This window comes from Podarcis filfolensis (assembly GCF_964270895.1).
Source record: "Podarcis filfolensis genome assembly, chromosome: 4".
NCBI lineage: Eukaryota > Metazoa > Chordata > Lepidosauria > Squamata > Lacertidae > Podarcis > Podarcis filfolensis.
In genome coordinates, this window is record NC_139607.1 from 87,732,659 (window position 1) to 87,754,339 (window position 21,681).

Genomic DNA, 21,681 nt, shown 5'->3' on the forward strand with positions numbered 1-21,681 from the left:
CGCGCCAGCCTTCGGAAGGCTCCTCCGAAGGCTGGCGGTGGGGCAGAGAGACCTCCTCCCGCCGCCAGCCTTCGGAAGGCTCCTCCGAAGGCTGGCGGTGGGGCGGAGAGACCTTCTCCCCGCGCCAGCCTTCGGAAGGCTCCTCCGAAGGCTGGCGGTGGGGCGGAGAGACCTTCTCCCCGCGCCAGCCTTCGGAAGGCTCCTCCGAAGGCTGGCGGTGGGGCGGAGAGACCTCCTCCCGCCGCCAGCCTTCGGAAGGCTACCCCGAAGGCTGGCGGTGGGGCGGAGAGACCTCCTCCCGCCGCCAGCCTTCGGAAGGCTCCCCCGAAGGCTGGCGGTGGGGCGGAGAGACCTCCTCCCCGCGACAGCCTTCGGATGGCTGTCCTGAAGACTGGCGGTGGGAGGAGGGTTTTCCTTCCCACCGCCAACATTCAGAATGCTGTTCTGAATGTTGGCGGTGGGGAGGAAAAACCCTCCTCCCACCGCAAGCCCCGGGAACAGAGGAGAAGCGCTGCGCGCCTTCCCCTCTGTTCCCATACCTGTCCTGAAGGCTTGCGGTGGGGAGAAAAGCCCTTCTCCGCACCGCCAACCTGGCAAGCGGTCTCCATAGGAACGCATTAATTGATTTTCAATGCATTCCTATGGGAAACCGTGCTTCGCAAGACGAAAAACTCGCAAGAAGAAAAAACTTGCGGAACGAATTAATTTCGTCTTGCGAGGCACCACTGTAAAGGGAATATGCATAAAAGAAATGAGCTTCATTAATAAGCCGAACAAAATCAAATTCTGGAAAAGAAACTGGAAGAATTCACAGGGCTATATAGAAAAACAGGTTTGACAAAAATTAGGCAGAAAATAGAGAAAAAATGCACATAATTAAATTTACTTGAAAGTGATAAAAGCGATGGATTTATTAATTTCTACCTGCATGCCCTCCCTATTAAAGTGGGATGTTCCCCACTTTATGTGATTTCACTTATGCATGAGGGCTGCTGGAACATAAAAGTTGGGGGACGCCTCTACTATACGTACAATTTTATTTAATGAAATTATGAACAATGCCAAAACAGAAGTCAAATATTGTAAGTATGGTAACAAAATTTGGGAAGAAGGTTTTAATGAAATCTCAGCCATAATTGGGGGGTGGGATCAGAAAAAAAAGGTTATTTGACTCTATTAAATATATTTACAGAGAAAAATCTGGATAGTTTACATTAAAACTTGGTGGGCCACTTTGGTGGACATAGAAACCTTACCCACAAGCTGAAATCACGACTTGCAGTTAAGTAGCCTTGTTGGTGCTTTTCCATTATCCTTGCAGTAGGAAAAATTTAATTTCTCACTATTTGCAAAAGAACTTCAATCCTTTCATGTAACCAAGAAGGATGGATAGTGAAGCATTTTCTTTCCCCGAGCAATAAATATTTACTGTCCTCTGTTGCCTAGCAGCAAATGGCTCTATAAGAATCAACATCTTTCTGCTTTGACTGCTAGCTGTGATTTTGAAAAGGTGTTTTGCCCCCAGAGATGAAAGCCTGTGGTCAACGCATGTCAGTTGTGTGTGTTTATTTAGCAGTCCTAAATAAAGCTGCTCAAGTTATTAAAAACCCAACATTGGTTATGAATAAAAATTAAATACATTGTTGAAAATATATTTTCTCTTAAATATATTTTCAACAATGTATTTCATAGTGAAATGTATTTCAGAGGGAAGAATGTGAGAATGTATTTTTAACAACATAATTTTGTAGAGAAATCTATTCTCTCACATTTTTCTATTTAAACATGGCCACATTGTAATGCGGCATCCCAGTTGCAAAGATTTTAATAATGAGGCAGCTCACATTTACATATGATAGGGTCATCTGAATGTGTATTAAGGTATATTTGTCAAGATCCAAGGGACTATATTACGGGCATTCAAGAGCTTGCATGTCTCTGTTAGATATCACCAGGGGGCACCACACACCCAGTTTCAAAAGTAGTGTCTATGGGCCATGTGAAGTTGCTGCTCTAGAAACATATGACCAACTCATTGGACATCTAGAAATGATGGCATCCTGGCAATTTCTCAGCACCATGCACAGGTATGTATTAGAAGCTGCCCTATACGGAGCCAGATTGTTGATTTATTTAGCTAGGTATCGTCCACCCTGACTGGCAACAGCTCTCCAGGGTTTCAGACCAGAAGTCTTCTCCAGCCCTACCTGGAGATCTCTGGCATTGAACCAGAGACCTTCTTCATGGAAGGCAGATGGTCTACCACCCAACTAGAGTCCTTCCCCAGTATATTTTTGCCGATAGCTTATGAAGACTATTGTCCACAGCCCAAGGTCCATATATTTGCAAGGAAATCGAAAGCAATGGAGGGATGCATCAGTCAAAATGATGGGAATTACCGTATTTTTCGTCCCATAGGACGCTCCGTCCCATAGGACGCACCTAATTTGGGGGGGGGGGGAAATAAAGGAAAAAAATTTTTCCTTTATTTCCCCCCCAAAACCAGGTCGGGGAACAGCGGGATGGCGGCGCTGCGCCTCCCCGCTGTCCCCCGAGCTTGTGGGGCTGGCTGATGTCTGCCCGGCGCGCGGGGCGCTCTGCTTCAGGGCATCCTGCGCGCTGGGTGGCAGGCTGCTCCCCATGCTGCGGATGTCTGCCCTGCGCGTGGAGCGCTCTGCTTCAGGGCACCCCGCATGCCGGGCACCCCGCATGCCGGGCGGCAGGCTCCCCAGGCTTGCTGATAGCTTCCTGAAGCCTGGAGAGCGAGAGGGGTCGGTGCGCACCGACCCCTCTCGCTCTCCAAGCTTCAGCGAAAGCCTGTATTCGCCCCATAGGACGCACACAGATTTCCCCTTCATTTTTGGAGGGGAAAAAGTGCATCCTATAGGGCAAAAAATACGGTAACTTTAATTGTGTTTATCTTAGGACAACTACTTTATCCTCAAAGTGCTACCTCTTTAGGGGGGCGGGCAGAGAAAGCAATAATGGAACAATCATTGTTGGGAGTGTTTTTCACAAATGCCTCATTAGTACCCTAGGTATAAACCATGCCACTTGGCTCCTGAAGGATACTGCCAAAATGTTTGCATGTGTTCATGTTTTACCTTTTCAGCTAGATAGATAACGGTGAAAGATTGTGGGGTTCTGCACAAGGCGGAAACTAGCCTACAATTTACTTGAATAGAAGAGACTTTTCAATTGGACCACCTTCCTGAACACAGCACCGCGGACACTGACCAAACTAGGAGTTGCTGCTGTGACATAAGAAGCCAGCATTGCGGTAATTGGTGGATTATTTCCGCCCCCCCCCCACCCTGTTCCTATTTTTCAGAAAGAGTGGAAGCAGAAAATTGAACCCAGAGGGGGAGTGTGTGTGCAGACGAAACCGGCGCTTCGGAATAGGAACAATACTGTAAACCAATAGGCTGAGTTCTTACTTAGTCAGCTTTCTATCGGGTAATGTGCTGAGAAACTCTTGAGTGCCTTGATTACGGGAGAGACTTGCAAGGGCACAGCAGTTACCACTGATATTTTGCCAATAGATTTCTGCACCTTGTTCGCAGCCCTAAAGACTGCCTCCTAACAAAAGCTGAGCATGCCTCGTTCTATGTCCTATCGATTGAGCACATAGAGGGAGCTGCTTTGGAAGACGGACGTTGATCCTTTCCAGCCTCATGGGAACGATCACTTGCTATATGTGGCTTTACCTTACTCACTTCGCTAACTCCCTCGTGAGATCCGAAAAGTTTGCAGTCAATGGAAGCTTGGGGGCGTTATTTGAAGCACCGAACATCTCTCACTTTTTATCTTGGACAAACTATACACTTGCTGACTGGCAGAGCTTTCTGGAAGGGAAAAGGTACGGGTCAGGTTCCCAAAACCTTCTTGTGAAAATCCTCCTCGTCGTGGCGTATTCCGTTATCATAGTTTTCTCCCTCTTCGGCAACGCCTTGGTGTGTCACGTCATGGTCAAAAACAAACGGATGCATTTTGCCACCAGCCTGTTCATTGTGAATCTTGCTGTGGCGGACTTGATGATCACCTTTCTCAACACTCCCTTTACTTTGGTAAGAGCATGGGGATAATGTTTATATTTACTGAGATTATTGTTTAAGTAGCACAATACTTGCATGTAGATTTAGCTCCCTTGTGCCTGCTAAAATTATTAGGGGGGCAGGGGGTGGGAGCAACACAGTTTATTTAAAAGTAGTAATTGATAGTGATTGCCTGCAGGATGGTTGTTCTGTGTTTGCGTGTGTGTAAGCAGAGAGCTGTGTTATCCTAGCCACTTATACGAAGCTAATAATGTGTTTAAGGTATTGTACTTTTTAAAAGCACCTCAAAGATCCATTAGTAAAAGTCTCTTGCACAAGCTCTTGCAAACTGAAAGGGGATGCAGAGTGTTGGGTGGAAATTACTATCAATGTATGCATAGTCCTTTGATCCATTAGGAAAAGCACTGCAACAAGGATTTATTGTGTTCTCTGTGGAGGCAACAGGCATATATTCATAGCAAATGGGATTCGTTGGCAGCTAAGTTGCTTCCCCATTTGCAAGAAAGCTAGCCAAATGCATTGCTCTCTGCAATCAGATTTTAATAGCTAAATTAGTTAGCATCTGAATGCAGCTTCATATAGCTCAATCAGCTCTCAGGGCCCTGAAGCCTTGATTGTGCGGAGCGTACTTCACAATTTCTATAGCACTAGGGAGCCACAGTAGCTTGGATTGTGCGACTGGTGGTCATCTTCCTGGCACAGATTCAGCTAGATTCCCTTATCTCTGTTATGCCTGTAGACAGACAAACCAAACCAAAGGCAATAGAACAAGCCACAGCAAAGTCTCTGTCAAACAGAAACCAGAGTGATTTATTGGATGCAGAGCTTTGCTTCTAGTAAGTGACAAATTATTGTAATAAGTACCTGCATATTGTAACAAGTATCTGCATAGTATCATTATCAAATTTGTTACTTGCTTTATCTTGCCCAAGGCAACCCAAAGCAACTTACAACCAAACAAAGAAACATTCAAAACATCCCACCCACTTGTGAAAGACCATAGATAAAGGCCTGGCTATAGAGGGAAGTTTTCATCCGGTACCTAAAGAAATGTAACAAAGGTGCCAGGCAAGCGTCCCTGGGGAGAGCATTCCTCAAACAGGGAGCCACCACAGAAAAGGCCCTGTCCTATTGCTGCCCTCTGGACCTCTTGTGGAGGGTCTGGGGCAGTTCATTTGGGGAGAGTTGGTCCTAGAGGTCTTGCAGTCCTGAGGTATTTTCATTTTCAAGCCCTCTGGCATTTTCAAGTGTTTAAAGCAGATCACATGCATTAGGTAAAGGTAAAGGTACCCCTGCCTGTATGGGCCAGTCTTGCCAGACTCTAGGGTTGTGCGCTCATCTCACTCTATAGGCAGACACTTCCGGGTCACATGGCCAGCGTGACAAGCTGCATCTGGTGAGCCAGCGCAGCACACGGAACGCCGTTTACCTTCCTACTGGTAAGCGGTCCCTATTTATCTACTTGCACCCGGGGGTGCTTTTGAACTGCTAGGTTGGCAGGCGCTGGGACCGAACGACGGGAGCTCACCCTGCCGCGGGGATTTGAACCGCCGACCATGCGATCGGCAAATCCTAGGCGCTGAGGTTTTACCCACAGCGCCACCCGCGCCCCACATCACATGAATTATTTTACTGTAATTCCTGCAGAAATCCTGCAAGATAGGAAAGTGCTACTTTCTCCATCTTGCAGATGATGGGCTGATAGAGATGGGGGAGGGTTTCAATTCAGTTCACATTTATTTTTTTTTTTAAATATTTTTTATTGCTTTTTTTCCAGAATCTGAATCCATCATCAATAACACAACAAAAGCAGTTTTACAGGAAAAAAAGAGATTAAACAAGAAAAAATTCATCTTTCAAGATCTTTTTCCATCATCCACTGGACTTCCCCATCCCCTCCATCCCTGCATTCTTTATAATAAATGTAAACAGCAAATTAGTACCTTGTTTCCTGTGTTTTTGTATTTTCGTCTAGTTATTCACTCTGAAATTAAAACTTTCTCAATCATTAACTTTGTTTCTATCGTCTCCGAATTTCAATACTGAAGCCTATTTACCTCAAACCTTAGCAAATTTTTAACATTCATATATCTTATAATGTTTTTGTAAATAGTCCTTAAATTTTTTCCAGTCCTCTTCCACAGCCTCTTCTCCCAGGTCTCGGATTCTGCCAGTCATTTCGGCTAGTTGCATATAGTCCATCAGTTGTGTGTGCCATTCTTCCAGTGTGGGTAGCTCCTGTGCCTTCCAGTATTTAGCTATGAGAATTCTTGCTGCGGTCGTTGCATATAAAAAGAAGGTTCTGTCTTTCTTGGGTATCCTCTGGCCCACAATGCCCAAGAGGAAGGCCTCTGGTTTCTTATGAAAGGTATACTTAAATACCTTTTTCAACTCGTTATAAACCAATTCCCAGAAGGCCTTCACCCTCGGGCATGTCCACCAGAGGTGGTAAAAGGTTCCTTCAGCCTCCTTACATTTCCAACATTTATTATCAGACAAATGATATATCTTTGCAAGTTTGACTGGGGTCATGTACCACCTGTACATCATTTTCATAATATTTTCCTTTAAGGCACTACATGCCGTAAATTTCAAACCGGTGGTCCATAACCTTTCCCAGTCCTCAAACATAATGTTGTATCCAATATCTTGAGCCCATTTTATCATGGCTGATTTGACTGTCTCATCTTGAGTATTCCATTTAAGCAACAAGTTGTACATTCTTGAAAGCACTTTCGTCTTAGGTTCAAGCAATTCTAGTTCTAATTTTGATTTTTCCACCTGGAAACCAATTTTTTTATCTTTTTTAAAAATCTCTAAAATTTGGGCATAATGAAACCAGTCTCGCACCTTCCCTTTCAATTTTTCGAAGCTCTGCAACTTCCAAGTGTCACCCACTCTTTCTATTATTTCACAGTATTTTGCCCAGCCACCCCCCATATTAAGTATTTTTATGGCTTTAGCCTCCATCGGTGATAACCACCTCGGAGTCTTATTTTCGAATAAGTCTTTGTATTTAGTCCAGACAGAAAACAGAGATTTCCTTACAATATGGTTTTTAAACAACTTATGAGACTTTACCTTGTCGTACCACAAATATGCATGCCACCCAAAAGCATTATTGAACCCTTCCAGATCTAGGACATCAGTGTTTTCTAGCAAAAACCAATCTTTCAGCCAGCAGAGGGATGCAGCTTCATAGTACAACCTTAAGTCCGGCAGGGCAAAACCCCCTCTTTCCTTTGCATCTGTTAATATTTTAAATTTTATTCGGGGCTTTTTGCCCTGCCAGACAAACTTCATAATGTCCCTCTGCCACTTTCCAAAACATTCCACTCTGTCCACGATCTGTAGGGTCTGAAACAGAAACAGCATTTTTGGCAATACATTCATCTTTACTGCTGCAATTCTTCCCAACAAGGAAAGTTTCAATCTTGACCAGATTTCTAGATCCTTTTTGATTTCAGACCAACATTTTTCATAGTTGTCTTTAAACAGATTCAAATTTTTCCCAGTCAAGTTAACCCCCAGGTATTTCACTTTATTAACAACATTTAGTTCTGTTTCCCTCTGAAACCCATCTATTTCTAAAGATGTCAAGTTTTTTGCCAAGACCTTAGTTTTTTGTTTGTTTAACTTAAATCCCGCCACCCGACCAAACTCAGAAATTAGTTCCAATACTCTTTTTGTACTGGACACCGGCTCCTGTAATGTCAAAACCAAGTCATCTGCAAAGGCCTTCAGTTTATATTGTTTTCCTCCGACCTGTATTCCTTCCACCCGCTGATCCTTCCTAATCAAATTTAGCAAAACCTCCAGGACAGAAATAAATAGCAAGGGTGATAGGGGGCACCCCTGTCGTGTTCCCTTTTCAATTTTAAACTCTTCTGTCACCACATTGTTTACTATCAATTTAGCCTTTTGTTCTGAATATATTGTATCTATACCATTTTGGAACGCCCTTCCCACTCCCATCCCTTCCAAATTCTTCTTCATAAATTTCCAAGATATATTGTCAAAGGCCTTCTCCGCGTCCACAAATATCAATACTGCTTTCGTATTCAAATTTGTCTGTAGAAGTTCCAGAACATCGACGATGTTCCTAGTATTGTCTGACAGATGCCTACCAGGGAGAAAGCCTGCTTGATCTTTATGAATAACTCCATTTAAAACTTTTTTCAATCTATTTGCCAAAATGTCAGCAAAAATCTTGTAATCCACATTTAGGAGTGAGATGGGACGGTAATTCTTAAGTTGAGTCTTTTCAGATTCCAGTTTTGGTATCAAAGTGATGAATGCCTCTTTCCACGATTCTGGTGCCCCCTTCCCTTCCATGATTTGGTTGCATACCTCCATCAATGGCTGGGTCAGGTATTCCTTTAATGTCTTATAGTATTTGGAGGTAAGTCCATCTGGGCCCGGAGATTTGCCTAGTTGCATGTGCTGAATGGCATTTTCGATTTCCTGTTGGGTTATTTTATAATTCAGGTCAGTTTGTTTATCTTGTGTTAATTTTTGTAGGCCATAGCTTTTTAAAAAATTATTTATTTCAGTCTCCACTTGGGGTCCTTGGGAAAACAATTTTTTAAAATATCTCTGGAAACACTTTCTAATTTCCTCTGGTTTCTGAATACATTCTCCTTCAACCTCTAGATTGGTAACAAAGTTCAGTTTTTGTCTCTTTTTCAGCTGCCATGAAAGCAGCTTCCCACATTTATTTGCGGATTCAAATGATCTTTGTTTCATCTGTTTAATTTTCCATTCAACTTCTTGGTTTATCAATTTAGCATATTGTGCTTGATGGAATTTTATTTCTCTCAAGACTTCTTTTGATTTTGGATTTAGTCTCAACTTTTTCTCTCCGTCTTTTATCCTTTCCAAAATCTTGTCCTTTTTACCATTCCAGAGTTTTTTCTTAATAGAATTCTGCTGTATCAGAAACCCTCTCATGACAGCTTTACTTGCGTCCCAGATTGTTTTTTTTTCCACCGACGTGTTCAAATTCAATTCGAAGTAGTCTTTCATCGTCTTTTGGGCCTTCTTCACTATCTCCTGGTCTCTAAACAATGCGTCATTCATTCTCCATCTGAAGGATCCAGCTGGTGTAAGTCTCAAGTCCATTTTCAAGGGGTTATGGTCGGAGCAAGTTTTAGGGCAGATCTCTACTTTTTTGGTCTTAGGTGCCAGTCCTCCAGATATCCAGATTTGGTCGATTCTTGTCCAGGATAGGTGGGCTTCAGAAAAGAATGTTCCCTCTCTACCTAAGGGGTTCTTTGTCCTCCAAATGTCAATCAAATCCATATTGTCTGTGAGTTCAAAAAAGGTCTTTGGTAGTCTGCCATCTTTAGTCACATTTTGGTTTTGTGACTTATCCATGTGTGTGGAGACAACCCCATTCATATCTCCCATCAGAATGATGTTGTTGTAGTCCATGTGGTCCAGCATTGTCTCATGCAGCTTCCCATAAAATTCAGATTTCCCCTCATTTGGTGCATAAATTCCAATTATCAAAAATTTTTGTCCTTGTGATTGTATCTCAATCGCCAAAATTCTTCCTTGTTCATCTTTAAACACAAATTTTGGTGCTAGGCTCTCCTTTGCATATATCACGACTCCCCTTTTCTTTTCTTTAGCTGATGAAATAAATTCTTGGCCTAGTCGCTTGTTTATTAGCACTCTTCTGTGGAGCCTAGTCACGTGGGTTTCCTGGAGACAAATGACGTCTAGTTGTTCTTTCCTCAAAATATGGAAAATCCTTTTCCTTTTTTCAGGGGAATTTGCACCATGAATATTCCAACTAAAAAGCTGCAGAGACATCCTGGATCCACTTGTTAGCCAGTGGGATTGTCTCCCTTATCGTCTATGTCTGGAGGTGGATCTTTTGTGTCTGGCGTGGGGGGTGGCCAGGTACCTGCTGTCCCTTTTCGAAGGTCCTCCCCGTAGTCGTTTAGGAATTTTTCTTGCTCTTCTGCTGTTCTGATTCTCACCTTCTTCCCTTTCAAATTAAAAGATAGTCCTTGGGGAAATTCCCACCTGTAGGGGATTGTGTTGTTTCTTAATAATCTTGCCAGGTCCTTATATATAGTTCTTAAATCCAACAGTTGTTTTGGTATGTCTCTGAAGATTTCTGCTGTCTTCCCCTGTATCACCAATGGGTTTTTAAAATGTAGGCCAAGTATGTTATCTTTTTCTTGCTTGTATCTCAATATGATCAAGCAATCCCTTGGTTTGTCTTTCTTGGCCACTCTTCCCAATCTAAAAGCGGTGACGATTTTGAAGTCTTTCTCTTCTGCCAGACCCCAGAACTTGGATATTTCTGCTGTCAAAAAGCCGGCCAAATCTTCCTTTTCTAGTTCTGGGATGTTTCTGATCCTAAGATTACTCTCCCGGTTTTTCAGCTCCGCCATAGACAGATAGGCCTGTTGTTCAGTAACCTGTCTGCTCAGTGGTCTTACTTCCCCTCTTAATTCCTCAATCCTTTTTTTATTTTGGTCTGCTTTCGTATTTGCGTCTTCAGCTAATTTTCGATTCTCTGATATAGTCTTTTCGAAATTTCCTATCGCCTGTGTATTTTGAGCAACTTGGTCTGTCAACTTATTAATTGTTGCTGTAACCTGGTCAAATTTAGCCGCTTGTTCGTCGGCTTTCTTATTTAATGCTGCCAGTTGTTCCAAAATTTCTTTAGAAATAGGGTCTAACCCTCCTGCAGCCATATCCTCCAAAGCTGGCTGTTTAAATTGTCCTTCTGGCAGATCTATCACTGTTGGAACAGATGATCTACGTGGCTGCACAGGCAAAGTTGATTGCAATAGCTCAGTTTGTTTTGCTTTCTTGGCAGCCCTTGTTTTTCCTGCCACACTCATTCCACAGCTGTCTAGGTTTCAAGGTCAAATTGTAAATCCCATGGGAAAAGTAATCATCCAGGCAAAAGAATTTCCAAAACAACCAGCAGTTCTCAGAGATTTATATTCCACAATCCAGCAGGGGGAGCTCCCCAAAAATTAGGAAGAAGGATAGAAAATTTTCCACCATTTAAATCCCATATATAGTAAATTCCAAATTAGGGGGGGTGGAACCCTCTAAGATCACTTTACACTGCAGATAATGAAAGTTCTTTGCGAAGGTGTAAACAACAGTTCCTTTTTAGTGGCTGTAAAGTAGCCCAAGTAACTTTATGTCTCTATACACAATTGCCACAGTCTGATGTTACTTTGTATCCAGGCAGCCCGTGTGCTGGGGCTCATAACTTTGTAATCCACAAAATAAGGAGAGGTATAGCACAGTCTCAGTCCATTTATAATACAGTTTTGACTTTCCCTTTATTTTTAATCAGTCAAATTCAAACTTGCAGGGTAAATTCCAACTTCTTTTAAACTCTTTTCAACGCTTCCGCTTTAAAAGAAAACTTTGCTCAGTACTTTAAACAGGGACGGAAGACTGACTTCCTTTTTAGCGTCTCCCGTTTTCAGCCGAAATTCATCAATTTAGAGTCCAAATAAAGCCTCAAATTTCTTACTCACGAGTTTGTTGTTTCCGATCAAATGTTCAAAGAAGAAAGGTCAGCGCTCATCAGCAGCAGCCGCGCGGCTTCACTTCCGCGGAAAGAGCGATGGATTCACAGCACCGCTACCCCCTCCACGTTCCGGAGCCCCTTACGGGGTCCCTTCTGCGTTTCCGAGGTCGCTCCTGGTGCCCGCCGAATCCCACGGCCACGGGCTCACTCTACCCGTGGTTTTCCTGAACGGGTCGTCGCTGTGCCGCAGCGCACGACCCTTTTCCGCGGAGCCCCTCTTCAACAACTGAAGAGGACCGCCATTGCTGTTTCGCGCCGCCTCCGGAAGTCCTCTCAATTCAGTTCACATTTATAGTCCAGTCTTTCGCACTATCCGAAACACTATGTGAACACAAGTTATCCCTAGAAATTCACACTTCTATTTATTTTGCAATGTGGCTTTCCAACCAAGCAATGTTTTTTTTTTTTAATTATTATTATTATTATTATTATTATTATTATTATTATTATTATAGCATATATTCAGGGACAGTGTACATAAAAATGAATATATCAGTGAAAATAATGTAAACATTGGGAAATTACTTGCAGAAATGTGCACATTAATAAAAAGCTGCATAGAACAATGTGCCAGGGGAAGTTTGCATTAAAACACTGATGAATTTTCATGAGTTTTATTGGGGTGGGGGTGGGGGGGTGGAGAATCGCAACAGAAATGCGATGAACTGAATTTAAGGTTGGGAAAATGAGAAACAAGATTGACAGAATATTTTCTCCTTAGCTGAGCAGGAGTGGCTTGCTCAGCCAGGTCTCAGAAATACTGTAAAGAAAAGCAAGTTAAAAGACAGTTCTTCTGAAATGTCTGGTGTGTGTGTGTGTGTGTGTGTGTGTGTGTGTGTAAGTAAGAGTAAGAGAGAGAGAGAGAGAGTGAGTGAGTGTCAGTCCAGTCCATTTGTGCTGGAAATAGAAGCAAGTCCTATCAAGGAGGATATTGGCCGACCACAACCCCAAGCCCTACTGGGATTGTAAAAAGTGAAAACTGTCTTGTTCCTGCCAGGCTCGCTTCGTGAACAGTACATGGATATTTGGGAAAGAGATGTGCCACATCAGTCGATTTGCCCAGTACTGTTCCCTTCATGTCTCTGCCTTGACCCTGACAGCCATTGCCATAGACAGACGCCAGGTGAGGAATTTTTTATTCCAAACGGCAATCAACAACATTTGGGGCATGCTTTATTTTACTTCTAAAAGCCTTTTTAAGGAGATAGCCAGCTAGCAGGCCTCACCCAATATCCCGCAACATCTCCCACGAGGAGTATTAACCCCTTTTCTTGGTGACAAAACCTCCTTCCACAGCGTTGCTATTTTGCAGGTGGGATTTAGCTGCATATAGGCAAAGTCGGGTTGCATAATTAAAGTGAATTTTGTGCTTTAAGAAGCCCTCCTTTCTCCACCCCTGCACCAAATCAGACCTTTTCCCCATAAGAGAAGTGATGGGGAAATTCACTGAAAAGTGTAGGAGATAAATTTTGTGATGTGTCATATAATCTCCCCTCAGACAAACAAAAACGAATGCTCAATATGTAGCAGCAGCAGATGACATAGAATGCTCCTGCAAACTTTACATTTCTAAAATAAAGCTTTCCCCCCCAACATGCTCTGCAAACAGGTGATACTGCATCCTCTGAAGCCTCGGATTTCAACTGCAAAGGGTCTCGTTTGCATCTCCATCATCTGGCTAATGGCCACATGCTTCTCTCTCCCACATGCAATCTACCAGAAATTATTCACTTTTGAATACAGGTAAGGGGGACTTTTTGGCAGAGCAATCTTTGGTGTGCTGGTCCCAGGGGGTTACCGTGCGGCGTGGTCCGAGTCCAGTCCGAGGTCAAGGGTGTGGTATGGGGGCTGCCCGTCAAGGCTGAAGCGGGGTCCAAGGCAAGGAGTCGGGTGAGGTCAGGAACTCTGGCAGAAGAGCAGGACAGGGTGCCGGCAGGAACAGGTTACCAACAATGTTGCTCCCGCAACCTGGGACTGGGCTGGCTGGCTTTTATCTCCTTTGAGGCATAGGGCGTTCCCGGTCCACAGGTGACTTGCCTCTCCTGGGCTGGAGGCGAGCACTCCTCCTGCGAGAACTTAGTTCCCTCCGCCTCTCTGCTCTGAGCCTCTGCAGCTCAGGAGAGGCTGGAGGATTACTGGACCCAGAGGCAACCTCAGCTTCCTCTGACAGGGCTGAGAGTGGAGCACCTGCAGGCAGTGGGTCCTCAATCACCTCTGGAGCCAGAGCAGATTCAGCTGGTGTCTGCTCCTGAGGATCAGGCACAGGTGAGGGCCCTTCAGGTTCAAGCCCCAGCCCCGGCTCAGCTGGTCCTGGAGGCAGGGACTCCTGTGCAGGCTAGGATTCCTCAGGTTCAGCCTCTGAATCCGATTCCCAGGCCATCACACTTGGGCTTCTGTCAGGTAATGGCATCCTTGAGTCAGTGGCGGACTTGGGTACGATGGTGCCGTATGTAAGACCAACATTTGGAACCCACCCCTTGTTGGGATACTGCCGGGAGATCAGGCAGGCCCCCAGCTGGCGCCAGCCACCGGCCGGCAGCCGGGCGAAACTCCGGTTCTCAGAATAGCATCAATCTGCGACACAAGCCTCAGATACCCTTAGAGACTTGGCACGCTCTTATCAGCAGAGTGAGTAACTTCTCACAACAGAAGTGGCAGACAGAGACATGTGTAAGCATTATTTACAGGTGTTTATTCAGAATAGTTCAGGAACAAAGGAAAAAACATGTCTGCTTCCCTTTGTGTCCAAGCACACAGCAGCCAAGCAAAAGCAACATAGAACGGAAGTTCCCAGCAGACTGTGCTGGAAGTAAACAGGCATGTGACACACAACAGTCATGCCCGTTCCCTTTTAAGGTGGAACGGAACTATATCCTAACACCCCTGTCCTTTTGCTTCTTTCCCAAAGATGGGTAAGGAGGGGCACAACTTTGGGAAGGAGGCACAAAGGAAGGAGGCAAGGTCCTAGAGCCCTCTCACCTCTTTCCCAAAGCTGGGAAAGCACTAACTCGAATTTGGGAAGGAGGTGGGAGGACTCTAGAACCCTGTCAGAGCCCTCATGTCTTCTTCCCAAAGTCCATTGGGGGTGGGGAACATTCTACAGACAGAGGACCACATTCCCAGCTGGGCAATCCTTCTGGGGCCACATGCTGCTGGTGGGTGGAGCTAGAGACAAAAGTGGGTGGATAAAAAAGGCTTTTTTTTACTGTTGTGCTAGTTCCTGTACACACCTCTCTATCCGTAGCAAGCAAGAGACGCTCTTTCCATTCCAGGACACATCCCAGCTAGGCAAAAACATTCCAGGTCTATATGAAACAAGGCCAGTGAGGGATGTAGGCTTGGAGAGGGTGTGTGAGGATGAGTCCCAAGGGCCAGATAGAGAGGCCTGGAAGCTGGGCCTGCGGTTCCCCACTTCTGATCCAGAAGATTCTATGTTGAGATTAATGACCCTCAGGGGTCAAACTCCACAATTCTATGATTCTAAGTGAGGGCTACCCAAAAATACCTCAGGAGCCAGTTTATAGTGCCATCTATGGGACGTGGGTGGCTCTGTGGTCTAAACCACTGAGCCTTATGGGCTTGCCAATTGGAAGGTTAGCGGTTCGAATCCCTGCAGTGCAGTGAGCTCCCATTGCTCTGTCCCAGCTCCTGCCAACCTAGCAGTTCGAAAGCATGCCAGCGCAAGTAGATAAGTAGGTACCGCTGTGGCGGGAAGATAAACGGCATTTCTGTGCGCTCTGGTTTCCATCATGCGCCAGAAGCGGTTTAGTCATGCTGGCCACATGACCCGGAAAGCTGTGGACAAATGCCGGCTCCCTTGGCCTGAAAGCAAGATGAGCACCGCAACCCCATAGTCGCCTTTGACTGGACTTAACTGTCCAGGGGTCCTTTTTTTTAGTGCCATCTGATGAACAACCTAGTGTTTCCTCACTGCTGAAGCCAAGCCAGACGCAATAGAGAACATCTAGCGGTCCCCTGGCGTAGCATATTAACGGAATATCTGCCCTTGATTTTCAGGGAGGAGATCACCCGATCCTTGTGCCTCCCCAATTTTCCCGAGCCAGCTGATTTGTTCTGGAAGTACCTGGACTTGACAACTTTCGTTCTGCTCTATGTGCTGCCCCTTCTCATTATCTCCATCACCTACGTGACCATCGCCAAGAAGCTCTGGTTCCGTACTGCCATTGGGGTCGTGATGGTTGAGCAGTACTTTGCCCTCCAGAGGAAGAAGATTATGACCATTAAGATGCTGATGCTGGTCGTGGTGATCTTCGCTGTCTGCTGGTTCCCTTTGAACTGCTACGTCCTCCTCCTCTCCAGCCAAGTCATCCACACCAACAACGGCCTGTATTTTGCTTTCCACTGGCTGGCCACAAGCAGCACCTGTTACAACCCCTTTATTTACTGCTGGCTCAATGAGAATTTTAGGGCAGAGCTGAAGACCTTTCTTAAGGTCTGCCGGAAATCCCCAGATCCAAGGGAGCAAAGGCTTCCGTCTCCTGCTGGTCTGCCGTGCAGGGCAGCCTGGCCACAGAGAGATCACCACAAGGGTTTACAGGTCTCCCTTGACCTCCCGTCCACCTCCAATTTTCAGCTGAGAAAGAATGACATCACCGCTGTGCAGCCTATAGTTGCTGTGACTTGAGCATCGAAGCAGACTAATTGGGTGGTCTATGGCAGCACTGCAAGGAGGCCTTCTCCAGGTCTGATGGACTCGGCAACTCTGCAGAAAGCTCTGCCTTGTCCTTTAGTGTGTGTGGCTTTGCTCACTCGCTTGAGTCTTTCAAAGCTCTGAAGAACCATGTGTTTGCTCCCGTGTCGTGCTCCTGTGAGATTCAGTGATATTGCAATGGATGGATAGGTCAGCAAAAGGTTGATGTAAAGGATCTTCCTTTGGGGCAGAGAGTTACCCCCTCTAAATCCTCCCAGCTCCATGGTTCTGGGTCCGCCACACTGCCAGTGATGGGCAGGAACCAATCTGGCAGCTGCTAATGACATCAAGGCTAGGTTTTCACATGTGATGGAGGGGTGGGCATTATTCTCTAAAAAGATAAGAGCCAAATAGGGGCCAGGAGCCAAGTTTTGTTGAGTGATACTTGACATTAAAGAAAGCACCCCGGACCAAGATTGGTTAACCACCTTGTGTTCCCATCACACACGCAGCAACGAGTCTCAGTGCCCACATTTTCTCCAGCAATAGGCAGACATAGACTTTGCTCTTTGGGAAAGGCATCTACAACAATTTTGAGAGTGGCCTCCCGAATCCTGGCCAAAATAGATTTTAGGGGACGCTTTGCCCAGAGACTTATCTCAGAGTGTTTCACCCCTGAAGAAAGCCTTTATTTGCCTTTGCGGTTGAGTTAAGCAACACAGTAACCTTAAACCCCCTTCAAGGCTGAGAAACTAGATGGAGAAAATGAAACGAGAACACAATTCAGTTGACATGTATTTTAGTTGCAATGGCTCTTATTTTGCAATGACTAAGCATCGTTCAGCCTTTGTTTTCCAGTGTGTCATGGTGTGACATTTGAAAATAACCCCAGGGTTTTAATGAATTTGTTGGCCCTAGTTTGTTACGCTAGGGTTTCTGTAATAGCTTGCTTTATGAAACAGCAAAACAACTGCAAGAAAGCTCCTTCTGTGACTAATAAAGACTATTTCTGTTACCAGCTGCCTGGGTCCTCTGATTCCATCATACTACACATGGGTCTCCAGATGATCTCTGGCCGTCAGCTGAGCTGGCTGGCAATGATGGGAGTTGTAGTCCAACATTATCTGTGGGCCCAAAGTTGATGAATTCTGGAGTAAATCATTAGTGCAGCTGGATAAGCATAGGTGATACATGAACTATGCTGCTATAGATGGAGGTAACAGGACATTTAAAAAACAACAATTAGCACATCGCAATGTTCAAGAGCAGTGATACGACCAGGACAGGGCTTTAGGGCAGAAGGGCCTGAAATTCAGCAGGGCTGCATACCCTCCAAGTGCCCTGATTTTTCAGGGATAGTCCCGGAATTACAGAAGCCATCCTGGTTTCTGATTTAATCCCGGAATGTCCCAGTTTTCCTTTTCCCTCCCCTTTGGAGTGTGTGTGTGTGTGTGTGTAGGTGCAAAAACTGAGTACTGTTTATCCTGAAAATAAAATACTTGCACCAAATTTGAATTTTTTTTTTTTGGAAATACTTTATTGTCACTTGTACAACTTGTATACAGTGAGATTACACGAGCACCCCCCACTCAGCTCTCTTAATCTTAATTCCCCTCGTTTACTGACACACACACACCAAACCTGAAAGTCAGTTGCCCTGTTGTTATCTTTTCATTCAGAGTCTAACAGCCCACGGACAGAAACTGTTCTTTACCCTGTTGGTGCGACTAATCATATTTCTATATCTTCTGCCTGAGGGCAGGAGATCAAAAAAAGTGCCAGCCAGGGTGTGAATTATCCCTGAGAATTTTCCTCACTCTCCTGAGGCAACGTTCTTCCGCTATTTCATCCAGCGGATTCACGGGACAGCCCATAATATCTTGTGAAGGAATGAAGGAAATGGTGAAGAATTGGGAGTGGGGAGACCTGGAAAATGTATTATATTTCTATTTAAATGATAAGTCATCATTTTTAGATTTGCATGTCCACACTCTGTAGCTCAGTGGTAGAGAGCCAAAGGTCCCGGTTTCAATCGCTTATCTCCAGGCAGGACTTGTCTGAAAAGTCCCTTGTATGAATACTTGGCAGGTCTCTGTCAGTCAGAATAGACAATGCTGAGCTAAATGAGACCGTGGTCTGACTTGGGTTAAAGGTAGCTTCCTATTAATTGGTACAAGTGAATTATATGCAGGTCTGCATATTTTTTGATAAGCATTTTAATCTCTCCTCTCTCCCCTGTCTCTTTCTGTCTTTCTCTGTACAGAGAAAGAGAGAGATGGACGGATGGCTTTTAATCATGATGGATATATGTTACTGCCAGGATCAGGCACATTGCATCTGAGTTCTTAAGCATGTCACACTAGGACCTGGGAGATCAGGGTTCCTCCCCTCCACACTCATCCATTCAGTCACTTCCTCTCAGCCTAACCTACCTCACAGGGGGGTTGTGAGGATTAAATGGGGAAAGGAAGAACCATACACGCCACCTTGAGTTCCCTGGAGGAAAATGTGGGATATAAATGCAATAAATAAATTAATACATATATATAAAAGGTAAAGGGACCCCTGACCATTAGGTCCAGTCGTGGTCGACTCTGGGGTTGCGGCGCTCATCTCGCTTTATTGGCCGAGGGAGCCGGCGTACAGCTTCCGGGTCATGTGGCCAGCATGACTAAGCCGCTTCTGGCGAACCAGAGCAGCGCACGGAAATGCCGTTTACCTTCCCACCGGAGCGGTACCTATTTATCTACTTGCACTTTGACGTGCTTTCGAACTGCTAGGTTGTCAGGAGCAGGGACCGAGCAACGGGAGCTCACCCGGTCACGGGGATTCGAACCACCGACCTTCTGATCGGCAAGCCCTAGGCTCTGTGGTTTAACCCACGGTGCCACCCGCGTCCCATATATATATAGTCATTTAGTCGTGTCCGACTCTTCGTGACCCCATGGACCAGAGAATGCAAGGCACTCCTGTCTTCATTCTCATATATATATATAGAGAGAGAGAGAGAGAGAGAGAGAGAGAGAGAGAGAGAGAGCGAGAGAGAGAGAGAGAGAGATCATAAAATCCCAGGCAGGAGAATGCTGTTGTGCTCAGGTCCTGCTTGCAGGCTGCCCATGGGCATCTCACTGACCAATGTGAGAACAGGGCATTGGACTAGATGGGCCTTTGTTCCTACCAGGCAAGGCGCTTATGTTCAAAAAATGAGAGTTGGACAAATGGCATTGGTATAATTCATTCCAATCAAATGTTAGGCCTTATGTGATGCTATTTCTGCACCCAGTTGTCTTGAAGGATAGTGGATCTGTCACTTGGCCCCAAACTCCCACTCTGAAGTAGAATACAGTAATAATAATAATAATAATAATAATAATAATAATAATAATAATAATATAATTAATAATAATAATAATTTATTTATACCCCGCCCATCTGGCTGAGTTTCCCGCCACTCTGGGCGCCTCCCAATCGAGTGTTAAAAACAATACAGCATTAAATATTAAAAACTTCCCTAAACAGGGCTGCCTTCAGATGTCTTTTGAAGATAGGATAGCTGCTTATTTCCTTCACATCTGAAGGGAGGGCGTTCCACAGGGCGGACGCCACTACCGAGAAGGCCCTCTGTCTGGTTCCCTGTAACCTCACTTCTCGCAATGAGGGAACCGCCAGAAGGCCCTCGGCGCTGGACCTCAGTGTCCGGGCTGAACGATGGCGGTGGAGATGCTCCTTCAGGTATACAGGACCGAGGCCGTTTAGAGCTTTATAGTATAGTTCCAAGCCTTAGTTTGGTAGTTAACCTGTAGGAGAGAGAGAATGGGCATGCCAGATGGTAGAATGTGATAGTGTACTATTTCTGTAATAAAGCCCAACGAGCTGATTTGCATGTGGGTGGAGCTGTAGTATGTGTTTATACCCATCTTACGCCAGGCTGGAATCATCAGACGAAAGACACTTTGTAGACATAAATAAATGTGCAAACTCAGGCCACAACAACTTTTTTTTTGGAAAACTGCATCTTTTCCCCCACAAGAAGAAAAACAAATAGTTGGCGTGTGTTGCGATTTTGGGCAGGCAGGTGACAGGAAGCAACCCTTCTCCTGCCTCTTAAACTGTCAGCCTGTCAGCTGTGGTTTTCAACTTAAAAATAACTAAACAAAATGACGGAGAAAAGATTCATATGGATGTGTGATTCGGTCAGTGGGAAGAAGGTGCAAAAGGAAAAGCTTCTTCCCAAATATTCTGCCGTGGTATTAAAATAAAAACAAAAACCACTCAATTCCTTCCCACGCAGGGACCTAAGTAAATGTGACAGTCATAGAATTACTTCCAAACCACATCCTCTTCGCAAGTCCCACAGTTGCAATCATACACCCTATAATTGCTCTTGAGCGAAAGCGTTCTAAGTGAACAGAGGCAGAAGCTGAAAAGTTTCTTTTCAAATTGCGTGGGAGTTATCCTCATCTAGCCAAGACTCCTGATAACCCGTGTGGAAGGAGAACACTGGTATTGGGCACATTTACATGTTCACCTTTGGAAAAGAAAGGAAGAACCTTGCCCCCCCCAAAAATTATCCCCACCATTCATTGTTGTTGTTTAGTCGTTTAGTTGTGTCCGACTCTTCGTGACCCCAAGGACCAGAGCACGCCAGGCACTCCTGTCTTCCACTGCCTCCCGCAGTTTGGTCAAACTCATGCTGGTAGCTTCAAGAACACTGTCCAACCATCTCATCCTCTGTCGTCCCCTTCTCCTTGTGCCCTCCATCTTTCCCAACATCAGGGTCTTTTCCAGGGAGTCGTCTCTTCTCATGAGGTGGCCAAAGTATTGGAGCCTCAGCTTCAGGATCTGTCCTTCCAGTGAGCACTCAGGGCTGATTTCCTTCAGAATGGATAGGTTTGATCTTCTTGCAGTCCATGGGACTCTCAAGAGTCTCCTCCAGCACCATAATTCAAAAGCATCAATTCTTCAGCGATCAGCCTTCTTTATGGTCCAGCTCCCAAGCTTGTTCTCTGCTGTCCCAGAGGGCAGGACCCGAATAAACAGATTCGAATGACAAGAAAGGAGAATTCAGATAAACACCAGGAAGAACTGTTAGACAGTGGGACGGACACCCTCGGAAGCTGGTGGACTTTTCTTCCTTGGAGGTTTTCAAGCTGAGATTGGATGGCCATCTGTCATGGATGCTTGCGCTGAGATTCCTGAATTGCAAGGGGTTGGACTAGATAACCACTGGGGTACTTTTCTACTCCACACTGCTATGATTTATCAGCCTGTGTAGACCAGCTCTGAATCTTGATTACACATGCCAAGGATTAGCACCTGGCTTTGCAGGAGTCTCCTGTGGATGGTCATTTGCTCCTTAGTTGTCTTTGGCAGATTGCTTGTGTTGAATGCCAGAAATTGCC

General features: G+C 45.1%; 1 protein-coding gene across 2 annotated transcripts; it reads left to right on the plus strand.

Moving 5' to 3' along the window:
* Nucleotides 1–1,714: 1,714 nt before the first annotated feature.
* GPR83 (G protein-coupled receptor 83) lies at nucleotides 1,715–17,093 on the plus strand. Of its 2 annotated transcripts, none has more exons than XM_083611856.1 (5): nucleotides 1,715–2,087; nucleotides 3,332–4,067; nucleotides 12,626–12,751; nucleotides 13,238–13,371; nucleotides 15,646–17,093. In XM_083611856.1, exons 2-5 carry the CDS (start codon nucleotides 3,675–3,677, stop codon nucleotides 16,271–16,273), a joined length of 1,281 nt encoding a protein of 426 aa, XP_083467982.1. In that variant the 5' UTR covers nucleotides 1,715–2,087; nucleotides 3,332–3,674; the 3' UTR covers nucleotides 16,274–17,093. The 2 variants fall into 2 exon arrangements, with proteins under 2 accessions (XP_083467982.1, XP_083467983.1); XM_083611857.1 differs by lacking the exon at nucleotides 1,715–2,087 and having other exon boundaries at nucleotides 2,962–3,456; nucleotides 3,564–4,067.
* Nucleotides 17,094–21,681: the final 4,588 nt, after the last annotated feature.

Excerpts from the sequence above, each read along its gene's own strand:
- GPR83 (XM_083611856.1), top strand. The coding sequence starts at position 3,675 with ATGGGAACGATCACTTGCTATATGTGGCTTTACCTTACTCACTTCGCT. Across the intron at positions 4,068-12,625 it reads TCAACACTCCCTTTACTTTG|GCTCGCTTCGTGAACAGTAC; the intron begins GTAAGAGCATGG and ends TGTTCCTGCCAG. Across the intron at positions 12,752-13,237 it reads TTGCCATAGACAGACGCCAG|GTGATACTGCATCCTCTGAA; the intron begins GTGAGGAATTTT and ends CTCTGCAAACAG.